The sequence below is a fragment of the Ornithorhynchus anatinus genome, chromosome 1 (genome assembly GCF_004115215.2).
Source record: "Ornithorhynchus anatinus isolate Pmale09 chromosome 1, mOrnAna1.pri.v4, whole genome shotgun sequence".
NCBI lineage: Eukaryota > Metazoa > Chordata > Mammalia > Monotremata > Ornithorhynchidae > Ornithorhynchus > Ornithorhynchus anatinus.
In genome coordinates, this window is record NC_041728.1 from 136,820,258 (window position 1) to 136,844,426 (window position 24,169).

The window sequence follows — 24,169 nt, forward strand, 5'->3', positions numbered from 1 at the left end:
AGACATGATTTTAGATATTGGATCTTTCCCCAGAATGATCATAATTCACCCTTCACTACATAGGCAACAATAATAGTTTCTTAACGAGCATTTTAACTCGGATTTCCAAGGATTCGGTATTTGTCCCTAGACAGCATCTTGAGGCACAACAGACGGTTTCTCTTTTGGATGAAATATAAAGTTAAAAACATATTTTAAACCATCTGTTGAACCTTACTTTACTAGAAAGAAAATGTGAAATACAAAGATGGAAGCCTGGTGGCTCTAGTTTTTTTTTTTGGCTCTAGGAACCACCCTTCCTGATTTAGACCTAATAAAGCTTCTTTTGGACACTTGTTTACCTCCTCTCCCTTTAAGATGTTGGGTGTGTTCAGTTCTCCTCTCTCTCCCCATACCCAACCCCGCTTCACACACAAATGTTCCTGGCTATAAAAGGTACACATCCATGTGGTTTCAATCAAGCTTTAAACCGCATTTCCATGGAAATAAACACCGAGCTCAAAGTGAAATGCAGAATTTTCATCTAATGAAGGAAATTACAGCAAGAGAGAGTCTCATATTAATCCAATTACTTCTATTCTCTAGGGTGGAACTTTCACTTTTCAGGCTACACAATTTTAATTTGTACTTCACTGGAATCTGGTTTGATTGCTTTTATATTACCAAAATGAATTAGTAGGTGTCGACATGTCTTGTAGAAAATGGAGTATTTCTTAAAAGCCGAGAAGTAATGAGAGTTTGAGACCTTAGACTCTTCCAAAAGTTTGGCAGTGAGAAAAATATGAACACAGGGCACAGAGATTGGAAGTAAATTACATTTTTATATTAGACCTAGTGCCTGATCTTGAAGACGTTTGGACACAGTGCCTTGCTTTTGGGCTTGTTATTTTCTTTGCGTTTTAACTTTTCCCAAAACATTTCACAAAATAATGAAAATGGCCACCCTGAATAGGTTGCTTTCAGGATCCAAGTCAATGAAGATTTGCACCAGTGGTCTTGCTGCAGACTGGGGATATTATGTTCCACAGTCAGAGACTGCACCCATTCTCCCTATAAACTGTCTCGTATTGCGTGCTGGTGGGTACAGGAGGACTGGGATAGAAAATGCAGATGGTTCAGCACAAACCATCACCGCTACGGCAAAAAAGACGCAAGTGTACATTTGGCTGGAGGAAGGATTTACCTCTTCTCATTGGCGACTGAGCAATGCTCACTCCAGATGGAAAAGGACCAAAAAATGTACACTATTTTCATGGGCCCTGTGCATTCATGTGGGGGAGATTCTCTCTCGATGCTACTGACCCCCATGGCTACATCCTCGCCATAAGCATGTTGTCTTTGAATTGAAGAACAACTCTAATGCTACCGTGAACCTGTGAGGGAACAGAAGAATCACAGGCCAAGGGAAATTGTGGGAAATAAATCAGAGGGTCCTTGCAAAGTAGAGGGAGTGAATGAGGGCCAGAATCAGTGTGGCCTGGTGGAAAGAGCATAGGCCCGAGAGTCAAATGACTTGGATTCTGATTCTGGCTCTGATACTTGCCTGCAGTGTGACCTTGGACAAATTACTTAACTTCTCTGGGCCTCGGTTTCCTCATCTGTAAAATGGGGTTGAAATATCTGTTCTCCCTCCTACTTGGGTTATGAGTCCCATGTGAGACAGGGACCATGTCCAAACTAATTATCTTGTATCCACCCCAGTGCTTAATACAGGAAGGGTTTAACAAATACCAATTATCACAGTTTGAATAGTAAACACCTGGATGAGAGTGAGGCAGCTCAGGGTAAGGGGAGAGGCAGTGTGGCCCAGTACAAAGATCGTAACCCTGAGACTCACGAGACCCAAGTTCTAATTTCAGCTCTGCCATATATGCTTCATGAACCTCAGTTTCCTCATCTGTAAAATGGGAAGAAGATACCTGTTCTCCCTATCTCTGAGATTATGAGTTCTACATGGGACTGGGTCTTAACTGATCATTTTGTACTAAGCACAGTGCAAGACACATAGTATGCACCTTGATAAAGACCATTATTTTCATTAATAAGGGGACATCAGAGAAGTTTTTAGAAGGAGTAGTGAAGGTATGCTACATTTGCCTTTGAGAGAAGATTTTTTGTTGGGACCTCAGGAAGACATACCACAGTAATAGCATTTATTAAGCTCATACTCTGTGCAAAGCTGTAAGCTGGTTGTGAACAGGGAAGTCTACCATCTCTATTGTTCTGTACTCTCCCAAGTGCTTAGTACAGTGCTCTGCACAGCGTAAGCCCTCAATAAATACCACTGATTGTTTAAAAAGCACTATATTGAAGCATGGTTGAGAATTAGACACTGTGTAATAAGCCCACATGTAATTCAGTGTTTGGTTCTCACTGCATCTGCGCAGGAAGCAGGCCTAGTGGAAAGAGTATGGGCCTGGGAGTTGGAGGACCTGGGTTCTAATCCCAGCTCTGCCACTTGTCTGCTGTATGACTTTAGACAAGTCACTTCATTTCCCTGTGCCTCAGTTACCTCATCTCTAAAATGGGGTTAAGACTGTGAGCAAATGTGGGACATGGACTGTGTCCAACTGGACTAGCCTGTATTTGCCCCAGCATTTAGTTCAGTACCTTGCACATAGTACGTACTTCACACTTACTCTCTAGACTGTATGCTCATTGTGGGCAGGGAATGTGCCAGTTTATTGTTGTATTTTACTCTCCCAAGAGCTTAGTACAATGCCCCGCACACAATAAGCACTCAATAAATATGTTTGAATGAAGAATGAACAAATACCATTTAAAAAATACTCACTGCAACACTGGACAAACATACACACAAAAAATCAGGCCTTCTGATTATGAATGATTGTGGCTACATCTTAGAATCATGTTTTGTTGTCTGTCTCCCCCGTTTAGACTTGAGCCCATTGTTGGTCAGGGATTGTCTCTATCTGTTGCCAAATTGTACATTCCAAGCACTTAGTACAGTGCTCTGCACACAGTAAGTGCTCAATAAATACGACTGAATGAATGAATGTTCATGGCTAAGGCAACTACTGCTGGTTCTGGTTCCTGTGACTGCCAACATGAATGCCTGCCCAAGTCTCTCAATGCCTATTTAGAGACCAGGAATAGAAGAATCCTGGAATTCGAGAAAAATGCTGATATTCTGGAGACATCTTTCCCCAGAACATCAACCACCCCTCTTTACTGTTGACCTTCTGCTTTTCTTCTTAAGTTTAATTAACTGATTAAGTTACCGATTAGGTTTAAATAAGGAGGGTAAAGGCCCAGGTAAAGAGCAGCAAAATCCATTGAGCAAAGCAACCTCTTTCCAGAAATAATCTATTTCCAGAAAGTGCTTGGTTTCAGCAATTTAATTAAAGCAGGATTTCAGTGTAGTTTGAAAATGTGTACTTTATTAGGCCTTGGGGGATTCTGTACCAAACTCCAGATATTATTGCACTTCCAGTGAAAATGACCATAGTATAATCTTTATTTCACCTCTTGTTGGTGGTTGCTGTAGCCTGGGAATGAAGGAGGCATCCTTAGGTAGTGCTGCAACACTACAGATAGGAGAAGAGAGCTAGCTTTGTTCAGAGATAGAGTAAATCTGTAACTGGAACTGCAAATGGTCTGTATTTTCACCTGTCAAATTGAAATTACCCTGAAATAAACACAGTGTTCAAAGCAAAATGCAGAATTTCTATCTAGTGAAATGTTTTTTAGGTGAAAAGATGGTCCCAGAATTTGCCTATCCTAATGGGGCTCTTGATATTGACTTACTAATAATTGTACTATTTGCTAAGCCCTTACTATGTGCCAAGCACTGTACTAAGCACTGGGGTGGATACCACCAAATCGGGTTGGACACAGTCCCTGCCCCACGTGGGGCCCACTGTGTCAATCCCCATTTTCCAGATTAGGTAACTGAGGCCCAAAGAAGTGAAGTCACACAACAGACACGTGCCAGAGAGGGATTAGAAACTATGACCTTCTGACTCCCAAGCCTGTGCTCTACCCATTATGTCATGCTGCTTCTTAGATATGGAGATCTGATCACGGGATTTTTGTCACCATTTAAGACAGGAGGACTGGAAATGATAGGCCGAAATGAACAGATGGTGTGTTTTTTTTTCCCTATGAGTGTCCTTGGACACACTTCTTAACTGTCAATTCTGCAGGATTGACAGCAACTGCTGGAGGTGTAGGAAGGCTCCCCCCTCTCCCTCCCCACAACGTGCAGCCTGCCTCGCTTCTGGGGGTTGTAGACCGAAGGGAATGGGAAACCTGAATGACAGTGTGTCAGTCAGGCAGATGCACTGAAGACAGGCTTCCCCACGTTGGCTCCGAGGTAAAAGTGCTAATCTACTTTCTTCACAATTCCAATAGCTTTGAGGCTGAGCTGTCAGCATGGCCTGTACAGATTTGGGTCCCAAAATAGGTATTTCTACTGTTAAATAATTTTCCCAAAATACTCACGTCCCGTGAGGAGACAGTCTTACTGCAACCGGAATTATACTTGTGAGAAGCTGGTTTTTAAATGGCCGCCACTCTATGTCTTATAGGTTTTCGATTTGCGGTGCAATGAATATTCATTTTTTATTTTAAGGACATTTTTTCTTTATTACCTTCCAGACTGAGTCTTTATCTGTTACTCAAAGGAGTTTCATTGTATGGCCCAGCGTGATTTGGTTCAGGGGAATAAAGATGGATTCTTTTCAACATGTCTATCCTTTGAAAAAGAATATTCATTTTAGCAGGGCCCCCTGCGATGACACTACAAACGTCTGTGATCTTAGAGGCCTGGATTCAGTCATTCGACAAAAGAATAATGGGAATCTATCTTAAACGCATACCGGTCTCCACATGGGCCCAGCAAGGCACTATGACCCAGTCCACGTTTTGGTTCCACAGCTAGAAAAATACCGATTTGGTGCTGACCTTTCTCCCCTCGCTTCTTCTTTGTTCTGTCAATATGGTCCTTGAGCTGGATGCGGACCTGTCTCTCATTAGGCTGGTCTCTGATGAACGGATGCTTCATCAGTTGTTCAGTTGTAGGCCTCTGACTGTGATTCTTCACCAAGCAGCTTTCAATGAAAGACTGGAATTTTTTAGACCTGTCATCAGGAGAGAGAGATGAAAATGGAGTTGACACCCTTAAATCTCAAAGAAAAATCACCACTAAGGGCTTAAGGGAAAAACTGCACAGTCGGAAAGGGGACCTATCAATACCAAAAAAAACCCTCGAACACTTAAATGAACTTCATTATACCGAATTACTTTGGGCTTTTCAGTTCAGAACTCTGAACTTGCAAATAATGACAGAACCAAAGCCCATCAGCCTATTTGGATTTTAACCAGTGAGTTTAAAGCTTAAATTTTATCACAAATGGGCTCTTAAGGTAGTATCATGGTCTAGCATATAGAGCACAGATAGAGACAATCCCTACCCAACAACGGGCTCAGTCTAGAAGGGGGAGACAGACAACAAAACAAAACAAGTATATAGGTACAAGTAGACAGGTATCACTACCATCAAAATAAACTGAACCATAGATAAATGCACACCATTAATAAAATAGAGCAATAAATATGTACAAATATAAACAAGTGCTGTGCTATAATGTGATTTCACAGGATTTTGAAGGGTTAGAAAATTCTTGGCAAGCAATTTGTCCTAGTAAAAAGAGCATGGGCCTGGAAGGCAGAAAGAGCTGGGTTTTAATCCCGACTCTGCCACTTGTCTGCTGTGTGACCTTGGGCAAGTCACTTCATTTCTTTGTGTCTCAGTTACCTCATCTTTAAAATGAGGATTAAGACTGTGAGACCATGTGGGACATTGACTGTGTCCAACCTGATTATCTTGGATCTACCACAGTGCTTAGTACAGTGCTCAACATAGTAAATACTTAAATACCATAAAAAAATCCTTGGTTTGGGATAACATCTGTAAATCACACTGTGAGCAGCCGAGCATTACTCAGACTTTCGCCTAAGGACCGTTGGGATCTTAGAGTGAAAAGGAAATTTATACAACACCTGGATTATGGAGACTGGAATCCCCTTATCCAATTAGTCACCTGGTTTATGATTTTTTTTGTACGAGATTTAAAAGTGCTAGATTCACACTGATCTTAAATCCCATGTAATAAAGACATTCATTCATTCATTCAATCGTATTTATTGGGTGCTTACTGTGTGCAAAGCACCGTACTAACCATAATCTTATAAACATTCAAGATTAATATAGGGATAGTTTGAGGCTTTAAATGTTATTCCTATAAACATCAAAACTCCAATTAACATGCTTCAGTTCTTTGAACCTACTACTATTACGGTTGTTTTTAAGTGATTACGCCAAGTAATGTTCTAAGCACTGGGAGAAATACAGGATGATCAGGTTGGACACAGTCCATGCTCCGCATGGGGCTCACAGTGTGAGAAGGTGGGAGAACATCGATCAATCAGGGGGTATTTATTGAGCGCTTACTATGTGCAGAGCACTGTACTAAGCACTCAGGAGAGTACCATACAACAGAATTAGCAGACACGTTCCCTCTCCATAATGAACTTACAGTTTAGAGGGGAAACATGTATTGAATCCCCATTGCACAGATGAGGAAACTGAGGCACAGAGAAGTTAAGTGACTTGCCCAATATCACATCACAGGCCAGTGGCAGAGCCGGGATTAGAATATAGGTTCTCTGACTCCCAAGACTTCTGCTTCCACTAGGTTACTCCACTTCCTGACTTAGTATGAATCTTAATTCTGAATTCTTCCTCAGGGTTCCCTTTATTTTTGGTTTGTTTTGCCTATACTTCTGGATTATTTTCCAGGAAATTTTTAATTGTGCCTAATTTAGGACAGGGTTCCTCCTCGAAACCTTTGTCTTTGGACTCTAGTAATATTCAAACATTGGTACATTTCTTGACTGCCCACTGGGTGATGAACACTGTATGCTGAACATTGTACCAAGCTCTTGGAAAAAACAAACACCAGAAGCAAATAACATGACTCCTGCCCTCAGAAGCTTACAATCCAACAGGTGATTTGGTGTCATGATGCAGAAATAAGCCCAAGATTCTTTTCCAGTCTTTCTTCTGTCACTTTGGGAGCTATCAAATGTCTTGCTATGAAAACAACTTTGGGAAAATAGCTGCATAATTAGCAAAAATGTGATTTTCTTTTTTTGGGGGGGTGTGTGGAATTTCAGTGAGCAAATTATATCATTAAATCGCTTTGCCCTTCCAAAAAATAATTCAAACAAAACCTTAGTGGTAACCATTTCCTTATAAAAATGAGAAAATCAATTTTAATGGCTAAAACTTAATAGGGAAAACTTTATTTATAATTAATTCTTCTAAATTATATACCTGAGAAAGGGGGGTAGATGAAAGGCTGAGAAACCAATCCGTGGTGGTTTTACAAATAAGAAGATCAGTGCAAACTGCAAATTAATATTGGACACCAGTAGAAGGACAGCCATTTAAGCAAGACAAAGTAATTCGCTCTCCTTCTTTGGTGATTTGCAGCTTAAACAACAAATCAATTTACAGTGCCACCTAATGATTGGAGAATTAAGTATGAAAGTGAAGAGGTTCAAAAAAATTCTAATCCTGGATCAGCTCTGATACACAACCAGAAACAATGCAATTCCCTGACACAATTCTGGATAGCAAAGGGAACCAGTAACTAACGCTGAGAACCAGTAACTAAGACTATCTACCCTCTGAAAACCCAACAAATTCTTATTTTTTTTGGTCATGACATTTATTAAACACTCTGTGCCACACACCGCACTAAGCGTGGGGTAGATCCAAGATAATAGGATTGGACACAGTCCCTCTCTCACATGGGGCTGAGAGTTTTAATCCCCATTTTACAGATGAGGTAACTGAGGCACAGAGAAGTTAAATGACTTGCCCATGGACATACAGCAAAGCGACGGATCCTGGATTCATTCATTCATTCATTCATTCAATCATATTTATTGAGCGCTTACTGTGTGCAGAGCACTGTTCTAAGCACTTGGAAAGTACAATTTGGCAACAGAGACAATCCCTACCCAACAGCAGGCTCACAGTCTAGAAGGGGGAGACAGACAACAAAACAAAAAAGGGTTTGCAATTATATTACTAGAAGGTCGGAAATTACTTAAAGGTCAAAGATGACCGATATACTGAGCTCTCTAGGGAGAGGATCCAGACACTGAAAAGAAAAAAAACACCCATTTTTTTTGTAAAACCTGAGAGGGACAGCTCCAGCTGCAAAATGTGTGCATTAAGAAAGTTTAGAAAATAATTATGGTAATAATAAAAATAACAATAATGGTATTTGTTAAGCACTTACTATGTGCCAGACACCATCCTAAGCCCTGGGGTGGATACAAGCAAATTGGATGAGACAGTCTCTGTCCCACAGTAGGGCTCACAGTCTCAACCACCATTTTATAGATGAGGTAACCGAGGCACAAAGAAGTAAAGTGACTTGCCCGAGATCACACAGCAGAGAAGTGGTGGAGCTGGGAATAGAAGCCATGACCTTCTGACTCCCAGGCCCGTGCTCTATCCCTATGCCGCGGTGCTGCTCAAGAAATTCTTGTTGATGATGATAATGTATATATTATGATTATAACCTTATTTATCAATAATAATCATAATAGCAGTATCTGGTAAGCTTATGATGTGCCAGGCACTGTACTAATTAAGTTTTTTAATCAATAGTATTTATTGAGTGCCTACTGTGAGCAGATCACAATGCTAAACACTTGGGAGAAGACAAGGAGGTGTCTTAGGAGATGTGATCCCTGGCCTCAAGGCACTTTGCATTCTAGCGGAGGAGGAAGTGGAACAGCCGGAAGCAAAAACTACCTCTTTATTTCATCAAACCTTCCCACTGGTCATACTTACTTTAGCAGGACAAAGACTCAAAACATTTAACTCCTACTGACATCTACTGTATGTTAAATACCAAGTGGAGTTTACTTGACCAATCAGTCAACAGTGTGAAACACTGTACTAAGTGCATCAGAGTTGGTAGAAAAGTTCTTTGCCCAGAACAACCTAACAGTCTAAGTCTAATGGGAGTAAAACACATTCATGAAACTAATTTCCATGCACGCTAACAGCTAATACCTTGATTCTTTCTACTTCTCGCTATGCCCTTACCAAACATTGTGCACTAGTGTAATGAAATCATCTCACCTTTCACGTTTTAACAGTCAGTGCTATTTACTGAGTACCCACTGTGAACAGGGCACAACTTGGCCTAGTGAATAGAGCACAGGCCTGGGAGTCAGAAGGACCTGGGTTCTAATCCCGCTCGGTCACTCGTCTGCTGTGGGACCCGAGGCAAGTCACTTCACTTCTCTGTGCCTCAGTTACCTCATCTCTAAAATGGGAATTAAGGGACTGAGAGCCCCATGTGGGACAGAGACTGTGTCCAACCCATCACCTCATATATATTCCCACATTTAGTACATTGCCTGAAAATAGTAAGCGCTTGCCAAATACCACAATTATTAATATACCACGCACTGTAGCCGGAATGATTTCATTTTAAACTCACAACAGCCCTGTGAGGTAGAGAGGGACAGTCATTATTACCCTTATTTTACAGAAGAGGAAACTGAGGCCCAAGCATCAGCATGGTGAGGTGGACAGAACACGGACCTGGAAGTCAGATGGTTATGGGTTCTAATCCCGGCTCCGCCACTTGTCTGCTGCGTGACCATGGGTGTCACTTCATTTCTGTAGGCCTCAGTTACCTCAACTGGAAAATGGGGGTCAAGACTGCAAGCCCTCTGTGGGACAGGGCCTGTGTTCTACTTAATTTGCTTTGTGTCCCCCCCAGTGCTTAGCACAAGGTAAGTGCTTAACAAATACCATCACCATCATCATACCAGCAGAATTGCTTGCAGCCTCCTACTCTTTCCAAGAGACTCACTTCCTCTACCGAAAGTGTATAAGCACCACCGGCCTCTCCTTGTCCAGGCTAAGAATGGGGCTAATTCATTAATCCTTAATGAATTCATTAATCTTCAACTGCTTCGGCTCATAGGAGATGCTAATGAAACCGCCCAATGGGCCAAATGAGACGACTTCGGTAAATCCAGATGGCACAGTCGTATAGAGAATTGAATGCCACTTCCATTCTGCAGATTTTGTTTGGCCTGAATCTTTATCCCAAGCTGTCGCCACACTCTGTCAATCTTTTTAAGGACATGTCCTTAGGAGGAGAGCTTACAGGAAAGAACAGGGAGTCAAAGGATCTGGGTTCTAATCCCAGCTCTGCCACATGTCTGTTGTGTGACCCTTGGGCAAGTCACTTCACTTCTCTGTGCCTCATTTACTTCATCTGTAAAATGGCGATTAAAACTGTGAGCCCCATGTAGGACAGGGACTGTCCAACCAGATTAAGTTGTATCTCCCTCAGTGCTTAGTATAGTGAGTACAACAGAGAGCGGAATAAATTCAATTAAAAAAAAGGTCCTTTTTCAGTTCTCCATGTCTTTTGTCCTTCAGTGCATCATTCATTCGTTCATTCATTCAATAGTATTTATTGAGCGCTTAGTACGTGCAGAACACTGTACTAAGCGCTTGGCATGTACAATTCGGCAACAGATAGAGACAATCCCTGCCCAGTGACGGGCTCTAATCGGGGGAGACAGATGGCAGAGGAAAACAGAACAAAAGAAAAACAAGACATTATCATGATAAATAGAATCTAGGGGATGTACATCTCATTAACAAAATAAATAGGGCAATAAAAAATATATACAAATGAGCATAGTGCTGAGGGGGGAGGAGGGAAGGGGAGGAGCAGAGGGTGGAGGGGAAGCAGAGGGAAAAGGGGGTAGCTCAGGCTGGGAAGGCCTCTTGGAGGAGGTGAGCTCTCAGTAGGAGGAGGTAAGCTCTCATGTGTAGTGTTCTGCCCAACTAACAGAATACAGTGGTGGCTTTCAGCTCTGTGTTACCAAGAAATATCTTTGGATATGTTTAAATAGTAATAGTAGCATCTTATGAGTAGTCACTTGGGAAGTACAGAATTAGGAAGTGACACATTCCCAGGCCCCAAGGAGGTTATTCTCTAACAGAATAGAAAAACATAAAAATATTTATAACTAGAAATGTCAAAAATAAGTAAATAAAGCAGACACATAAATAAGTGCTAAGGAGGGTGAAAATAAGGTCTTAAGTACTAGAGTGGGTTGAAGGGATGCTATGGTTAAGGGTACTGGGAAATGAACCTGCTCTGCTTGAGCCCGTTTGGGTGGGTGCTCGAGAGGAAACTTGCTGTGGTAAACCTTTTTTTAAATGGTATTTGTTCAGCACTTACTATGTGCCAGACCCTGTACTAAACGCCGGGGTAGTTACACGCTAATCATGTTGGACACAATCCATTTCCACATGGGGCTCACAGTCTTAATCCCCATTTTAAAGACGAGGTAACTGAGGAACAGAGAAGCGAAGTGACTTTTCCAAGGTCAGGCAACAGACAACTCGGATTGGATTGGAACCCAAGTCCTTACAACATCTGGGCCCGCACCCCATCCACTAGGCCGCACTGCTTCATTTATTCAATTGTATTTATTGAGCATTAGCACTGTTCTGAGTGCTTGGGAGAGTACAGTACAACAATAAACAGGTATGTTCCCCACCCACAACATACTTACAATCTAGAGGATAACATAGAGCAGGTCCAGGTTAGGATCAATGCCTTCTCCCTGATTTTGTCCTTCCTGTATTTACCTCAGTGGAAAGGGCACGGGCTTGGGAGTCAGAGGTCATGGGTTCAAATCCCGGCTCTGCCACTTGTCAGCTGTGTGACTGTGGGCAAGTCACTTCACTTCTCTGGGCCTCAGTTACCTCATCTGGAAAATGGGGATTAAGACTGTGAGCCCCATGTGGGACAACCTGATTACCCTGCATCTACCCCAGTGCTTAGAACAGTGCTCTGCACATAGTAAACGCTTAACAAATGCCAACATTATTAATTATGGCATTTAAGTGCTTATTATGTACCAGGCACTGTGCTAGGCGCTGGGGTGGATACAAGCAAACTGGGCTGGACACAGTCCCTGTTCCCTGTGGGGCTCACAGTCTCGATCCCAATTTTAAAGATGAGGTAACTGAGGCACTGAGAAGTGAAGTGACTTGTTGAAGGTCACACAGATCTTCTCTAACCTGGATGTCACTCCTGCTTCACATCCAATGGGCCAGCATTCTCCCCATCTTCACGGCTCTACTAAAATTCTCTCTCTTCTAAGAAGCCTTCCCTGACTAACCCCATTCACCCCCCTTTCCTGATTTGCCTATGATTTTGAGTATGTACCCTTTAAGCACTCTAAGCCTGTTCCCATTCCATCCCCACATCACCCTTAAGCTCTCTGATGCTTACTCACACCCCCAGACCCACGACACTTAAGTACTTAGCTGAATACTCTGCCATTTTCCTGACCTATTATTTTAACGTCTTTCTCTCCCACTAGATCATAAGCTCCTTGAGGGCAGGAATTATGTCTAACAACTTTATTACATTGTACTCTTCCAAGCACTTACTAAGCACTCAATAAATACCCCGACTGATTGATTCTTGGGCAGTTAGTAGGAATGCTAAAGGACATAAGGGCATAAAGGACACATGAAGATGAGAACGGAAAGCCCTGAGGTATACAAAGAAATTATATACATCATTCTACCCCATCATTAGTACATTACAGAAATTGGAAGAGAAATACATCAGGAATCCCTAGCTCCAAACATCCAGATCAAAAAGGCAAGCACCAATAAGTTTTGCCTTTCCTAAAACATCCTTATCCACATAAAAAAGGGGAGAAAAGTGCTTGCAACCTACAAAAACTTTTCATCTTTTGAGAATCTTCCTATTAAGACAGAGAGTAGAATTCTTTCTCAATTTTTAGAGCTATTTTGGGGTACTCTCAAAAGACCCCGGGGATTATCTAGAAGGCTTATGGCTCCATGAAGCCCTGGTGTTTCTTGATCCTCTTATCCCTGCCCCAGAGCAGGGACTTCTGGTGAAACACATATGCTTATTTCTGCTACACCTTCTGCAGATGCATTATCGCCCCCGCTATCTTCTCCTGCATCAGGGATAGAGTAAGGATTTTAATGGTTTAAAAAAGATAAAGGCTTTCATATCCTTTTTCATCCTTGTCAGTCCCTCCAGCCACAGACAGTTTCATGCATAGTGGCTTGAGAGCCCTGAAGAATTCTCTTTGCCTATTTCTCATCAGTCATCCTCTTCTGGTGTCACAAAATCGGGAGCAGCTTCAGCTTGGGGCTTAGCAGCATCTTCTGCTCAAACCTTAGACACCCCCCCCAGCTCCTCCCAAATTTCCAGCTATTAGCCAATACTTTGGCTTGTTACCAGCATGGCAAGTAAGGTGGGATCAATCAATCAATCATTGGTATTTAGGGAATGCTTTTGGAATGCAGGGCGCACATACTAAGTGTTTGGGATAGTACAACAGAGTTGGTAGACAGATTCCTGCCCTCAAGGAGTTTATAGCCTACTGGGAGAGACAGGAATTGAAATAAATGACTGGGGAAATGGCATAGTATAAGGCTATGTACATAAGTACTGTATATACTGAAAGAGAAGTCAGGGCTGGAGAGATACATTTTGGAATCATTTGCATAGAGACTGCAGTTGAAGCCATGGGAGCAAATGAGTTCTTCAAGGAAGTAGGTGTAGAGGGAGAATAGAAAGGACCCAGAACTGACCCTTGAGGGACCCCCAAAGTTAGGGGGTGGGAGGCAGAGGAGGAGCCGGCAAAAGAGACTGAAAGGAGCGGCCAGAGAGATTGGAGGAGAATCAGGAGAGGAAGGTGTCGGTGAAGCCAAGGTTGGATAAAGTTTCAAGGAGTAGGGAGTGGTCAGAGGTGGAAGAGGATTAGGATGGAGTAGATGCCCTCAGATTTGGCAAAAACAAGGTCACTGGTGACCTCTGAGAGGGCAGTCTCCATGAAGTGAAGGGGCAGAAGCCAGACTGGTGGTCAAGGGAAGAACTGGAGGGGAGGTAGTTGAGAAAGTAGGTGTAGACAGTTTGCTCAAGGATCCTTACTATGTGCCAGAGGTAGAAATGCAAATACTTTACCCACCTCTAGCCCATCCTCCTTCTCTTCCTCTCATCTGTCTCTCCCCATTTGAGGGTCTAGAGCTTGTGGCCCTGTGGCTCTCAAGTCCATCCCTTTCTAATGACCCCTCAAATCTTCCTGGCCCTTCAATTCTAAATCTGAGAATTTATTTGATCTTACATAACTGGAGCCCAGGGTCAGACTCATAGGTCTTTCCGCTGTTTCATGTTAAAGTTTCAACGCTTTAACAGAGAGCTCGTTTAGCTTGCCTATTGCATTAGTTAATTCTACAGGAAAGACAGGGGGATTTTGATGAAAAATACATTAGTGTTCTCTTAGAGAGGGTCTCCTCCGCTTCCATTCTAAGCTGATGAAGTAGGTTTGAAGGCCCCAATCACTAAGGAGCCAATAGACTATTGCTTTAGAGTAGAATGATTTGCCTTCTCACCCAGAGGCTTTGTATGGGTTTTATCACCCATAACATGCTGAAGTGATCAAGTCAATATAGCACAGTAGCCTCTCACAGCAAATGGTCTCTATAGCACTGACTTCACACCTCAAGAATCCACCATGTGACATCCCAAATTGGAAAATTCTGAGGAAGATTTGCACGTGGATGTTTAGGAATAAAAAAGAAAACTCAAAAGACAAAGAGTGTAAAGAACTATGGGATGTGACCCATGGTATTACATTCAGCGGCTTTAGAAGTTTGTGTGGTTGTAGAAGTTTGTGTGGTTTTAGATGTTTGTGTGGTTTCTGAAACGGTTGCTATTTCCTAAGAAAGCAAACTTGATACACATGAGTTAAACGAGTACTCAGCAGGAAATGAGTGTGTCTTGTCTGAATCATTTTTCAGGAGAATGGGTTGCCTCAGTACAAAATTGTTTTACTAAATGCAGTCTGATGGCGTTCAAAAGACATACGATAATTCCGCGAATATACAAGTGTCTAGGGTCAGTAGGAGTTTGAAGGGGGGCACTGGAATGCCTCCCCTGATTTCCCATTGAAAGAATTGCTTATAAGCTCTCAAAACTACATCTTCTTAGTCTGTGAACCGAATACGGGACAGAGACTTTGCTCAACCTGATTAACCTGAAGCGAACCCAGCACTTAGAACAGTGCTTGACGTACAGTAAGCGTTTAACAAATATGATAATAATAATTATATCAAAGAGGGATCACTGCACAAGGCAATTGAATTTCTCACTTCTTGAAAGCTGCTCAAGTACAACTTTCCTTAACTGAACTATTATTAATGGGGATGTGTTTCTCCCACAAAAATATATGCCTGGAAAGGGTTCTTATTCTCTCTAAAGCTGTAAAAAGTCTCTGGAGTTTTGACAAAACCCAATGCAAAATTATTACTACCAAGATCAGTCTATTTTAAATTGTATTATCTGAGATTTGTGTCTATTTTACTTACTAAAAAGCTTTGTCAACTCTCTAAAGAAAAATGTCTGTCTAAACAGCACAGAGAGACAGGGTGCCATATAAAATCAGGAAAATGATTCTATTGTCCGGGCTCTTCCTTGTGTCTAGTCCCTATATAATTCATTCAATTATTATTAATTATATAGGGACTAGACACAAGGAAAAGCCTGGCGGTAAAGGCAGAAAAGGTTGGCGGTAAGGAATACCTTAACTGTCCTGCTGGCAGAAGTGCTGTTTCTCCCTTCTCTCCCTCTTCTCACCTCCATCTGTTTGCATTTTTCTATTTTTCTAATGCTTTGGATCATTTGCCTGGGTCCACTGTTTTGGGAAAATCTAGTGAAACTAACCAGGCGAAATAAGAACCAAAGACTACTCAGTCCTCTTCATCAATCCACAGAAAATTCTGGTGATGTAGGTTCACAATGGAGATGGGAACCTGGAGTAGCAGACCTAGAAAGTGGGGGCAAACTAATGCTGAAGAGGCTTCATGTAGGAGGTAGATTTCTAGTACAGCTTTAAAGCGAGGCAGGACCTAGAGTTGGCAAATAACCATTCAATTGTACTCTCCCAAGTGCTTAGTACAGTACTCTACTGGTCGGTGATTACCACCTATCGATGGATTGACTGGAAAGGAGGGCATTCTGTTCACATACAAGTGCATGTGCAGCAGTTTAGAGCATCAGGATGGTGAGCAGGATGTAGTGGTGTACAGGATTCCTTGGGCAAAATGGACTGTCTGGAATATTTGACAAGAAGACTGTGCTAATTATAAAAGGTGGCGAGAAGGTTACAACAGCTAAAAGAGTTTGGGGATTTCAAAGTAATGTCCCAAATTGGGCCAAACTTCAACTCCTTCTAAATTCCTGGTAGACTGGGAGCATTCATTTTAATGAAGGTTAATAATAATCATCATCATCATAATGGTATTTGTTAAGTACTTACTATAATAATAATAATGTTGGTATTTGTTAAGTGCTTACTATGTGCAGAGCACTGTTCTAAGCGCTGGGGTAGATACAGGGTAATCAGGTTGTCCTATGTGAGGCTCACAGTTAATCCCCATTTTACAGATGAGGGAACTAATGCACAGAGAAGATTATTAATAATAATAATAATGGTATTTGTTAAGTGCTTACTATAATAATAATAATGTTGATATTTGTTAAGCACTTACTATGTGCAGAGCACTGTTCTAAGCGCTGGGGTAGATACAGAGTAATGAGGTTGTCCTACATGAGGCTCACAGTTAAACCCCTATTTTACAGATGAGGGAATTGAGGTACACAGAAGTGAAGTGACTTGCCCACAGTCACACAGCTGACAAGTGGCAGAGTCGGGAATTCAAACCCGCGACCTCTGACTCCCAAGCCCAGGCTCTTTCCACTGAGCCACGCTGCGTCTCTACTATGTGCCAAGCACTGTTCTAAGTGTTGGGGTAGATACAAGGCCATCAGGTGGTCCCACATGGGGCTTCACAGTCTTAATCCTCATTTTACAGATGAGGTAACTGAGGCACAGGGTGACTTGCCCAAAGTCACACAGCTGACAAGTGGCGGAGCCAGGATTAGAGCCTCTGACTCCCAAGCCCATGCTCTTTCCACTACGCCACACTGCCTCTTAAGGTTAAGACAGTGATGTTGAGAAAAATATCAATCAGTTGTATTTTATTGAGTCCTAACTCTATACAGAGCACTGTACTAAGTGCTGGAAAGACTGCAGGAGATTCAAAAGGCACGATCTTTGCCTGAGCTCACTGTGGGTCGAGAACAGGTCTACCAACTCTGTTAGATTCTACTCTCCCAAGAGCTTAGTATACAGTGCTCTACACACAATAAGTGATCAGTAAATACGGTGGATTGATTCACAGAATAAGAACGATAATCCAGCAATATGAAAAATAAGGGAAAATATCATTGACAGGTTTTCATATGTCTCACATCTTCTCCAGCTGGAAAGGTGAGGAAATCCCAGGAGGTTGAGCTCTTACATGGGACCTTGGGGCCCGCAGCATGAGAGAGAGAAGAATGAAAAGCAGCACAGCGTAGTGGTTAGAGCACGGGCCTGGGAGTCAGAAGGTCGTGGGTTCTAATCCCAACTCTGTCGCTTGTCTGCTGTGTGACCCTGGGCAATTCACTTCCCTTCTCTGGGCCCCAGTTCCCTCATCTGTAAAATGGGAATTAAGACTGTGAAGCCCCATGTGGGACAGGAACTATCCAACCCAATTTTCCTGGATAGTTTAGTGCCTGGCACAGAGTAAGTGCTTAACAAACAACCTAATTATTATTATTAGAGACTACCCACCCCTATGCTATTGGACTCTTCTTGGGTGATGAGGGGAAAGAAAGTCCAGCAGTGGGAAGCCATCTTTACTTTCCAAACTTTGGGAAGACTGTGGCTGTTACTGTGACTTGTGGCTTTCACACAAGTCATGTGAAGCCTGAAACAGTGCTCTTCTAGCTAAGGTGCCCTATTACCATCAACCTAATTTGCCTGTATCCACTCCAGCGCTTACTACAGTGTCTGCAACGTAGTAAGCGCTTAACAAATACCACAATTATTAACGACATTGTTTTTTTCTGTATTTAGCATTGTCCTTATCTTTCATATAGTTTTTGTGTTTTTATTGTTTCAACTTGTCTTATCTACCTGCCACCAGACCCCTTATTCTTAAATTGGGAGCTCTTTTTGGGTGAGGGGTTGTGTCTAATTCTGTATATTTTTCCCAGCGTTTAGTACAGTGCTTTGCACAGAGTAGGCACTTAATAAATACTACGACGGTGATGCTGGCTACAACAACATACAGTCTTCTGGCAAATTAAAGGAGCCCACAGATAGTTCCCTCTCTTACCCGATGGACTGGGTTTGCCTTAACTTTGATTTGAAAAGGAGAGTTTCAGACTCCTCCAAATAATAATAATAATGATAATTTTGGCATTTGTCAAGCGCTTACTAAGTGACTGGCACTGTACTAAGCGCTGGGGAGGATTCAAGCAAATCAGATTGGGCACAGTCTCTGTCCCACATGGAGCTAACAGTATCAATCCCCATTTTACAGATGGGGGAACTGAGGCCCAGAGAAGTGAAGTAGCTAGCCCAAGGTCACATGGAGGACAAGTGGTGGAGCAGGGATTAGAACTCATGACCTTCTGACTCCCTGGCCTGTGCTCCACTAAACCATGCTGCTCCTGAGGAACAGTGTGGCCTAATGGAGAGAGCACAGGCCTGGGAGTCAGAGGACCTGGATTCTAATCCCAGCTCCACCATTCTCTGCTGTGTGACAGTGGGCAAATCACTTAACTTCTCTGTGCCTCAGTTACCTCATTTGTAAAACGGGGATTAAGTCCTTCTCCCTCCGACTTAGACCTTGAGACTTAGGTGGAGAGGGACTGGGTCAAACCTGATTACCCTGTATCTATCCCAGTGTTTGCAACATTGCTTGATACATAGTACGTGCTTAACAAATATCATTTCAAAAAATGTCCTGAAGTTAGGGACTAAATATCAGTCCAATTCAGAAAAAAAAAGACACCACTAACCTTAAAAAAAAAAAGATTATGCTTAATTCAGCAGCTTCCTTGAAGTATGTGTGCATTTATTTGAAGTAATGATTGCCCCATCCCTACACGGAGGTTGGAATTGCACAAAGCCAGTTTCTTAAAGTCAAGTAATCAGTACCTCTTGAAGGTCATGGGTCTGAAATACTTCCTGTGACTGGATGGGTACTGGCCACAAAAAGAATCTGCAAGAAAAGCCTGCGATTCAAACTCTCCATTTAATTTAAAAAAAACCTGATAGTCCTCATTATCTTCTGAACAGCCACTGAGGATAATGGCTTCAACACCTCTTGCTTTGGTCTTGCAAGATGGTTTGGATGACTGCTATTAGCATGGCCATCCCCAAAAATGATTTTTCTGATTTTGTCAATCACGGGAGTCTTAATGGTGGTGCATCACACCTAATCAAGTCATCTCGATTCTATTTTTTCTTTTTAGCAATGCACTGAAGTGCCATTAAGAGTGCTGCCATCGAGAGCCCATGCTAGTTAACAAAAGCTTCCTTTCATTATTCCTTCCCCTCTCCACAAACCTCCTAGAATTAAACCAGAGCCCCAAGGAGGTAAATTGTTGCAGTCCTAAGAGGGAACACAGCCGAGCGGGTTGGATTGAGGCTTGGGAGCCGGAAACCCTGAATAGCCTCGGCTTCCCGGGTGGCCCAGCAAGAAGTCACTTAACCACTCAGTTTCCTTTGCTATAAAAGGGGACAAATTACCCTTCGAGGGCTGGTTTGGGCTTCGATTAATCAAGCATTCCAAAATGCCACGTGTTATCACTCCCCCACAAGCCCCAGCACCAAGGCACAAAAGGAAGTTCTCCCCGGCTCATTTTGGCATAAAGAACACTATCGCTATTGTTAGCAGCATACTCCCACTCGCCACGTCCCAGAACTCAGGGCTAAGAAGCAGTGCTCTTCTTTTCTCCTGTGTCCATAGGAACAAGGGTGTGATCTTCGCACTCAGTGCCCAGGGAAGCAATCTGGCTACATACTCCCCCGTACATTCGTTTTAGGATCAATAGCACCATCTCCCCTCATCCTCTCTCTTCCGTCTCACCCACCGCTTTTCTTGTAAAGAACGAAAATTACAGTGCACTTAACTATATAAACTCATTTCGGTACAGAACACTTGGTAACATCTGTGGGGCTTTGGGGTTTTATTTCCTTTTTGAGTGTCTCGGTTGCCTTCTAAACATGCCAGCATTTTATTTCTTTTCGGATTTTCAAAAGAAAAGCCCAACTCATTTCAAATCCCCTCATTCCCGGTCCTCCGAAAACAGACCGAGCTTCTCTGCAGTGACGACATATTTCCACTTGGAATTGGAATTTTATTATAAAGAAGTGCGAGCCGAATCGAATGTCAAGTCCTTGATCCCCTCATTATCTTCTGCCCCTTTCACTCCATGGAAACAGATTTCTCAAAGGTCACATAAGATCTCCTTCTTGCCAAGTCCAATGGCCTCTACTCCATCCTAATTCTCCTCAACTTCTCAGCTGTCTCTGATATGGTGGATCCATGGTGGATCGCCTTCTTCTTCTGAAAATATTATCCAACATCAGTTTCACTGACACTGGATTCTCCTTGTTCTCCAATTTCTCTGGCCATTCATTCTCAGTTCCTTTCACGAGCTCCTCTCTCCCTTCCTCTGATTGTGGGTGTCCCTCAAAGCTCAGTTCTGTATCCCCTTCTCTTCTCCATCTACACCCACTCCCTTAGAGAACTCACTGACTTCACTCTTGACTCTCCAATGGCTTCTTTCCCACTGATTTCAAATATGCTTATGTATTGCCTAGCCTAATAAAACTCCCTTGACTCCACAGCTCCCACCAGTTACTACCCCAGGTCCCTCCTACCATTCTTCTCCAAACTCCTTGAGTGAGTTTTCTCAGCCGCTGCCTCTGCTTCCTCTCCTCCAATCTTCTCCTTGCCCTCCTCATTCTTAGTCTCTTTAAAAGGTTCCTCCTCTGCCTCCCACCCCTTAGCTGTGGAAGTCCCTCAAAGCTCAGTTCTGGGTGCGCTTCTATTTTCCATCTATTCCCACTCCCTTGGAGAACACTTTCCTTTCCACAGCTTCAACAACCATCTCTACGAGGATGATTCCCAAGTCTCCATTTCCATCCCTGATCTTTCTCCTTCTCCGCAGTCTTGTAGTTTCTCCTGCCTTCAGGACATCCCTAACTAGATGTTCTGCTGACACCTCAAAATAAGCATGTCCAAATCTGAATTCCTTATCTTCCTACCCAAACCCTGACCTCCCTTGACTTTCACATCACTGAATAATAATAATAATTTTGGTATTTGTTAAGTGCTTACTATGTGCAGAGCACTGTTCTAAGTGCTAGATACAGGGTCATCAGGTTGTCCCACGTGAGGCTCCCATTTTTCATCCCCATTTGACAGATGAGGTCACTGAGGCCCAAAGAAGTGAAGTGACTTGCCCACAGTCACACAGCTGCCAAGTGGCAGAGCGGGGATTCAAACTCATGACCTCTGACTCTCCAGCCCGGGCGCTCTCCACTGAGCCATGCTGCTTCTCAACCATGCTGCTTCTCAAGACAGCAACACCATCCTCCCCTTCTCACAAGCTCATAACCTTGGCATTATCCTCGACTCGTCTCTCATTCAACCCGCATATTCAGTGTCACCAAATTTCGTTGGTTCTACCTTCACAACTCTGGGGAAATCCACCTTTTCCCCTCCATCAAAACAGCTGCCATGCTAATCCAAGCATTCATTTATTCATTCACTCATTCGTATTTATTTAGCGCTTACTGTGTGCAGAGCACTGTACGAAGAACTTAGGAGAGCACAATACAACAAAAAAAGACACATTCTCTGCCCACAACAAGCTTACAGTCTAGTATGGAGGAGACAGACATTAATATAAATAAATATATCACATTACAGATATGTACAAAAGAGGTGTGGGGCTGGGTGGGGGACAAACAAAGGGAGCAAGTCAGGACAACGAAGGGAGAAGGGGGAGAAGAGGATGGGGGCTTAGTCAAGGAAGGTCTCTTGGAGGACATGTGCCTTCAATAAGGCTTTGAATGTGGGGAGGACGGAGGATTTGAGGAAGGAGGGTGTTCCAGGCCAGAGGCAGGAGATGGACAAGGGTGGCGTCTTGAGAGATGAGATGGAGGCACAGTGTTCTCACTGTGGTAGGCATTACAGGAGCAAAGTGTGTGGGCTGGATTGCAGTAGGAGAGTAGTGAGGTGAGGTAGGAGGGGGCAAGGTAATTAAGTGCTTTGAAGTCAATGGTGAGGAGTTTTTGTTCGACGTGGAAGTGGATGGGTAACCACTGGAGTTTCTTGAGAAGTGGGTAACCGTGTCCTGAATGTTTTTGTAGAAAAACGATCTGGGCAGCAGCGTGAAGTATGGCCTGGAATGGGGAGAGACAGGAAGCTGGGAGGTCAGCAAAGAGACTGATGCAGCAATCCAGGTAGGATGTTGTGAAGGTGAGTCTACCACTTTAAAGCAGTCCACCACCTTGCCCCCTCCTACCTCAGCTAGCTTCTCTCCTACACCTAGACTATAGACTTCTCTCTCCTAGTGCTAACCTTCTCACTGTGCCTTGATCTCTCCTTCCTCACCACCGACACCTACCCCATGTCCTGCCTCCGGCCTGGAACGCCCTCCCTTCTCAAATCTGACAGACAATTATTCTCCCCTCCATTAGCCTTCCAAGACTAAGCCCCATTTTTCCTCATCTCCCAGTCCCTTCTGCGTCGCTCTGACTTGCTCCCTTTGCCCCTCCCAGCCCCACAGCACTTATGTACATATCTGTAATTTTATGTGTTTGTACTGATGTCTGTCATTCCCCATCCTACACTGTATGCTCCATGTGGGCAGGGAACGTGACTGTTTATTGTTGTACTGTACTCTCCCAAGCACTTAGTACAGTGCTCTGCACATAGTAAGCACTCAATAAATACGAGTGAATGACAGGATATAGTGATGGATTGAATATATGGGTTGAATCAGAGAGAGGAGCCAAGGATTACGACAAGGTTACGTAAGACAGGAAAGATGATGGTGCTGTCTACAGGCCGGGGAGGAAAGGGTTTGGGTGGGAAGATAAGTTCTGTTTTGAACATGTTAAGCACTTATCCTATCCCAACTTGATTACTGTATCAGTCTCCTTGCTGACTTCCCTGCCGTTCCCCACTCGAGTCCATTCTTCACGCTGCTGCCCGGATCATTTTTCTACAAAAAACATTCAGTTCATTTTTCTCCAATCCTCTAGAACTTCCAATGGTTGCCCATCCACCTCCGCATAAAAGAGAAACAGCCTTAAAGCACTCCATCACATTGCCTCCTTGTAACTTACCTCACTGATTTCCTACTACAACCCAGCACACTCACTTTGCTCTTCCTAATGCCGACTTTCTCACTGTACCTCGATCTCTATCTCACCACTGACCTCTTGCCCACATCCTACCTGTGGCATGAAAGTCCCTCCCCCTTCATATCCAACAGACCACCACTCTCCAACCTTCAAAACCTTATTAAAATCATGACTACTCCTAGAGGCTTCCTGACTAAGCCCTCATTTTCCTTACTCCTTCTCCCTCCGTGTCACCTTAGCACTGGGATTTGCACTCTTTATTCATCCTGCTCTCATTCCCACAGGACTTATGTACATGTCTGTCTTCCCCTCTAGACTGTAAGCTCCTTGTGGGCAGAGAACATTTCTCCCAACTCTCTTATACTTACTCTCCCACGCATTTAGTAGAGTGCTTTGCAATCATTCATTCAATCATATTTATTAAGCGCTTACTGTGTTCAGAGCACCATACTAAGCACTTATAAAGTGATCAATAAACATGACTGATTGATTCTTGTGGCTTGTATAAACATTTTTACTACAGCTAATACTTTAACATGAAAAGTGGAAATTGCTTGGATTTTTTTCTCTCGTTCTCAAAACCGTATATTCTTTCCTTTTCTCCAGTGCTGTGGGAATCTGTGTAGTACAGTGCCCTGCACACAGTAAACGCTTAATAAATACAATTGATGACTGAATGAGACAGTGATCATCAATCAACTTTCTCTGGAATTGAGGGAAGGGTGTCGGAGAAGGGAGATTGAATTAAACT

At 43.0% G+C, this 24,169-nt stretch overlaps 1 protein-coding gene and 1 non-coding gene across 11 annotated transcripts in view; both read right to left on the reverse strand.

Moving 5' to 3' along the window:
- TNIK (TRAF2 and NCK interacting kinase) overlaps nucleotides 1–24,169 on the reverse strand; it is a 484,943-nt gene that overhangs the window by 134,962 nt on the left and 325,812 nt on the right. For all 10 annotated transcript variants that reach the window (XM_029061407.2, XM_029061401.2, XM_029061394.2 and 7 more), the window contains exon 10: nucleotides 4,927–5,102. In XM_029061407.2, the coding sequence (XP_028917240.1) occupies nucleotides 4,927–5,102 (176 nt within the window). The remainder of the gene's footprint in view (nucleotides 1–4,926; nucleotides 5,103–24,169) is intronic.
- MIR7421 (microRNA mir-7421) lies at nucleotides 15,614–15,674 on the reverse strand. The gene has a single exon (NR_130419.1). It is a non-coding gene; the product is annotated as a microRNA mir-7421 (primary transcript).